This window comes from Sinocyclocheilus rhinocerous, unplaced genomic scaffold, assembly GCF_001515625.1.
Source record: "Sinocyclocheilus rhinocerous isolate Xijiao unplaced genomic scaffold, SAMN03320098_v1.1 scaffold354, whole genome shotgun sequence".
Classification (NCBI taxonomy): Eukaryota; Metazoa; Chordata; class Actinopteri; order Cypriniformes; family Cyprinidae; genus Sinocyclocheilus; species Sinocyclocheilus rhinocerous.
Window position 1 is genome coordinate 68,354 of NW_015644627.1, and position 6,000 is coordinate 74,353.

Below are 6,000 nucleotides of genomic sequence, written 5' to 3' on the forward strand. Positions count from 1 at the left end.
AGCCTGTCTGTGTGTGTGTGTGTGTGTGTGTGTGGGCTGAGCCTCAAACGCCTACGTCAAAGAGAGGCGCACAGCAGACAGAAAGGAAAGGTAGAAAAGGGGAGATGTAGTTTTAGAGGAGCAGCTTGCAAGGGTCTTTCTGTGCTCAATTTTGCACATTATGTGGATTCTACCTTAAAATTAAAAGTTCAAATGGCAGACAAGTGCAAAAACAAAACCATCCGTATTCCGGATCGATGTTTATTCTCCATCTTTGCTGGGTATTCTGTCACTGTGGCACCAGAAAATGTCATTAAAGCGGTGTAACCGGTCCATGGCAGGTCTTTGAATGACGTGAAGGAGGGTGGCATCATCATACACAAGACGTGTATATGTTGCATATAAAAAGGGCCGGCCACTGTGACATTACACCATAAAAAGTGACATGATTATCCCTCTGCCTTATTTTTGCTGCAGCCTCACATTTCACACCCACTCTGCCTTTGGGATTACACATCAAATCTCTCGCTACCGTACCAACCGCTGCTATGGCAACTGCCGGCGAGCGCAAAGCAGTGGGAATATATTAGGCGGTGTGAGCGAGTGAGAGTGCAGTATCTATATCCTGCCTCAGCCTGTAATTACAGGGCAGCATCGGCCAGTAATAACAGATGAGTTACCCAACAAGGGCACGATCAACTGTTGAGGACAGTGGCCATCGCCCAAACAAGAGATTACGATTATGCATTTGGCAGGTGCTTTTAAATGGCTTAGGGGACATTTAAACTACCGGTATATGGTTTATCAGTACATGCATTCCCTGGGATTGGAACCCATGATCTTGGTGTTGCTGGCATCATGCTCTATGCATTGAGCTACATTTATACTGTCCATACAACCATTCTAAAGTTTGGGGTTGGAAATATTTTGTTTAAATGTTTTTGAAAGATTCTGATTTGGCCCTCAAGAAACATTTATTATTATTTTTGTGGAAACAAACCATGATACTTTTTTCCCCTGGATTCTTTGATTAACGCAAAGTTTAAAAGAACAGCATTTATTTGAAACAGAAATATTTTGTAACATTAAACATTAATGCATCCTTGCTGAATAAAAGTATTAATTTCTTTTTTTTTTTAAATTACCTTACTGACCACTAATGTTTGAACAGTAGTGCATTCAACGTGTATACATGTATATAGGAACCCACTGAGTCACATGTAGGCACATTTCCATGCCACCCCAAGAGCTTAGCTAAATCCGAAGCTGCAAATGTAGATAGGGAGGGTCTTTCTGTACTTGTGAACATACACCATGAACTGAATATGGAATATATTAGGACGCACGGAGGTGCTTGGGTTCCTAAATATAATCATTTTAGGTTTTTTTGGCAAGGCGAGAGCATTGAATTTAGGCCATGTTGAACATTAACCGCAGTGGGCTGAGATATTTAAGAGGAACAAATCCACAATGAAATTTGCTTGTGGTAAAATGTAAACAAGATGCCAAATTCAAACTGAGAAAGAGACAGACGTGGAGGAGTACAGAAACATTTATATGACATTTATCATTAGAGCAGTGGTTCCCAAATGTAACTTTAGTCTGGCTCACCTGATGCTAAACAAAACTAGACAACACACACAACTAAATTGTTCTCCTTATATAAATATATACTTCTACATAAACAAATATAATATAGCTGTTACTAAAAAGTCTACAGTAAAAGTTGTAGCTTGTGTTCAGACTGTCACTTCATTTTCCCCATTAGTCACAAAAACAATTCTATAAATACTGATTGCTATAATCATTAAATATTTAAATACTATTTATAGTTCATGATGTCAAAAAGACACTGAATTTAAGTACTTAGTATGTTAAAATATTCACAAAGCCCATAGTCAGGCTGATTTCAGGTACACCTATTCCATGGCTTTCTAAGGGGGCATTTACAATATACAAGACATGTCTTTGCAGTCAAATGCACATCTTTTTAGAGTGTTTTGGTCTCAAAGATATAGCAACATGCCAATTAAGCTACAAAATGCTAAAACATCAAACTTAAATAAGACTATCTAGATAAACTAGTCAAATTATGTGCAAAGTAACAGTCAGTTGTTGGACAACCAGCTGACCATCATTCCTATCGAACCATCACATTTTCTTTGGAAAAGGGTTTTTAGTCAGTGCATTCAGTTTCGGTAAGAGCTGAAATTGTTGTCTGCCCATGTAATGTAATGCCTATGTAAATCTGACCTGGTGTGTACCCCTGGGGGTAAAGCGTAGCAAACTGTGGGAACCACTGGGGAAGAGGAATGAAACTACAGCACAAAACAGCAATTATATAGTGTGATTAGTAAGAGTATGAAGTTAAGATGATTATCTGGTCCATGATTACTCACCACAATCATCTCGGATGGCTCCAGAACGATGCACTCGCATCCACGACGTAAACTCCCAGCAGACCTTTTCCCAAAACTAGAGGAGAATAACAGGAGAGAGAGAAAGGTTACAAACCGCTCAACCAATTATGGAATCCTGAGATTCTGTGGGAATGAATGCATGCTCAGAATCCAAGCCGGCGGAGCACATTTCCAAACACTCATGGCAGTGTTCCTGGCCTAGGTATTAAGGCTCCACTGGGAAAGAAACTACGACCAGACTGGAAAAGTCCAACGGATGACATCACGGCCTAATGAAAGAAGTACAGTGCAAAGTGATGGAGGTGTGTGAGTAGCAACACAAAAAAACTATTGAAAATGGAAATGGAAATGTGAGGTGGAGTTCCACGCAAGATGAAGGCAAATAATTACTTTAAGGTGGGCATGGCTTAAACATTTTTAAATAGATACACATATTTGCACTTCACTAAATCACTTGCACTGTTTCTTAACCCCATTGCCTCTTCTTCACACAATCATTTCCTGTATTTACTACACTAAAAGCAAAAAGACAAAAATAAAATAAATCAGAAAAAGGCTAAACTAAATTAAAATAAATAGGAAAACTAAACTAAACGAAACAAATTCTGTTTGGTGCTGTTTGCACACTTCACTTTTCATCTGGTCTGTTGAGTCACCATTAATGCTGCTTGTAAGACACTTTTTGCAGCTGAATGAGCTGCCAGGTGACACTTTGGTCCAAAGTTGACACACACACACACACACACACACACACACACACACTTGCAGTGGTTTAGCTGGGTGAGAGGTGAGAAAAACTGTTATACAGACTTCAGAAAACTGACTGACAAAGCAAGGTTGATTTGACTATGGAAATACTCTACTATATAAAATATTATACCTTACAATGACAGTTTGCATGCTTCTTTAAATGTTTACATTGGTAAAACTACACTTACTGTTGTATAGCTATTTGTACATGGGTTACTGTAAAAGCACAGCTGGCAGATATAGTAACTAGCTAATATAGTTGGACTAACAGGTGCGATTCCCTCTACATACATTGTTCCTCATTCTAAGACCACACACAATGAGCCCTCTGTGTTGTAATGCTCTTAAACTTCCCTTACAGGCTTCTATCCATATACAAAACCTCAAGACTTAGTGTTTTCATTCATCGTTCATGATATAGTTGACACTTTTTGCAGCTGAATGAGCTGCCAGGTGACACTTTGGTCCAAAGTTGACACACACACACACACACACACACACACACACACACACTTGCAGTGGTTTAGCTGGGTGAGAGGTGAGAAAAACTGTTATACAGACTTCAGAAAACTGACTGACAAAGCAAGGTTGATTTGACTATGGAAATACTCTACTATATAAAATATTATACCTTACAATGACAGTTTGCATGCTTCTTTAAATGTTTACATTGGTAAAACTACACTTACTGTTGTATAGCTATTTGTACATGGGTTACTGTAAAAGCACAGCTGGCAGATATAGTAACTAGCTAATATAGTTGGACTAACAGGTGCGATTCCCTCTACATACATTGTTCCTCATTCTAAGACCACACACAATGAGCCCTCTGTGTTGTAATGCTCTTAAACTTCCCTTACAGGCTTCTATCCATATACAAAACCTCAAGACTTAGTGTTTTCATTCATCGTTCATGATATAGTTGATGATACGGTGGGTATAGTCTGAAACCACACTGAAAATCAGGGATTCCAAATCTAATTTAAACCGCAAAATGCAATAGGAACAGAAAAATGGAATACATTTTCACCACACTTATAGATTATAGTCTTTTAGATGTGCTTAGAAAAAAAATAGCCGCCTTAAGCACAACCAAATGAAAAGAGAAGGGGGAAAACCTCTCTAGGTTATTAAATCCCAGAGTTTAAACAGAAATCATTATTCTCTGTAGAAGCCAGAAAAAAGTAAAACAAGCTGTAATAATTGATATTAACACCAGACAATTCATATATTAACGTCAGCCACCGCGCCGCATTCCTTGGGAATTGAACTCCCGGTGAGACGTGATGCCCACCCAGTCGGCCCCTACATTCCATATTACACAACATTCCGGGTGTCTGGAATGTGATTCTGTGACGAACATGGCAGGCACTCACACACAGCAAAGAACATGGGGTCTCCAAAGTAAATAAGCTCCTTTTTCATCTCTCCATATTAAGCCGAGCAAAGATTAAAGAGCTGTTATGCAAGTTCTGTCGGTGGGAAAGTCTGAGGGGAGAAGGGGATACATTGGAAGGCTTAGGGACATGCTGAAATACAGTAGAATAGATAATGCAATAACAGTATTCTACTGTAGTGCTTCAGTGAGTGCTAAACAGCTCTGCTGCCTCTCAGGTCTGTGCTCACAGAACACATGGCAACATTGTTTTCAAAATTTCAACAAAATTTCAGGAGCACCAGACAACCCTGAACTGTGACTGGATACAAAGCAGGGATTGGGGTGCTTGAGGCATGTTTAGCAAAGCTTGACACTTCAGGTATGATTCCTTTAACCAGTCTTTTAGCATTAGTAAAAACAAAATGAATTTGAAAAAATACAATAACATAATATAAAATAAAATATAAATATATATTTAGTTATTTGTTGGAAAGTGTGTTTATAGAAAATATTTAGTCATTTCTTAAAGTGATCTAATCATGACTTAATGTACAAAATAATACACAATATGATAAAAATAATAATACTGTACCTGAAGATGAGAGAGTTGTTACGGAATATGTCCAATGAAATCCAGACAGAGACAGATACTTGAAAGTCATGCATTCAGTTCCATACTTCTACTCCAAATGTGTTTTTAATGTTCTTTCTTAATATTCATACACACACTCTTCTACCACACTATACACAAACATGATTTCGGGAACACCACATGATAATCCAACTTCACGTACGCTGCACTGCGAGCCCTCTGTTCTGACAGCTCCGTCTACTGCCTTCATCTTACGAGAGTATGCATTGGGGAATGTGCGTTCTTGAGAGTTAGTGGTGATCGACTGAAGCCTGCCTGCCTGCCTCTTACTTCCTGTGGAGCCAAGAGGGAGGGGTTGACCTCTACCCACAAACAACATGACCTCCCAAACTAAACTCAAGACCTTTAGCCATCAGAGGGAGAAGCACCCAGAAAAACTATAAAGGGCAACTTGGGAAATAGGAAAGGAAAGGATACTTTGATTCATACTCATATTCTTACAGTTAGTCAAACAAAAAAATAACTATTCATAATGCAAAAAGTTAAAAACAATCATAATTAATAATAATTATAATTAATAAAAAAAATCATATTAAGTTAAATTTCACAAATAAGCTACTAACTTCAAACCAAATATGGTTTGCAGTTAGCTGGGGACTGACATGCAAAATTGAAAAATTGTGGCTAAACAACAAATGAGGCATGTTGATACATGCAGGGAGTGACATGCATAGTCTGAGACTGATCAGATGTTACAGATTATATTCTCATGAAATAAATGCATATCACTTCAGGGAGGAAAAGTAAGGCTTTCAAAGCACTTCCAAGAGAAAACCACCCAGGAGTTTGTTTGCATGTGGTTAAGAGGAAAAAGATATATA

At 38.4% G+C, this 6,000-nt stretch overlaps 1 protein-coding gene across 4 annotated transcripts in view; it reads right to left on the minus strand.

The window, feature by feature from the left end:
* Positions 1-6,000, minus strand: part of LOC107758567 (rap guanine nucleotide exchange factor 2-like) — a 122,359-nt gene that overhangs the window by 62,732 nt on the left and 53,627 nt on the right. For all 4 annotated transcript variants that reach the window (XM_016576335.1, XM_016576337.1, XM_016576336.1 and 1 more), the window contains exon 5: positions 2,379-2,454. In XM_016576335.1, the coding sequence (XP_016431821.1) occupies positions 2,379-2,454 (76 nt within the window). The remainder of the gene's footprint in view (positions 1-2,378; positions 2,455-6,000) is intronic.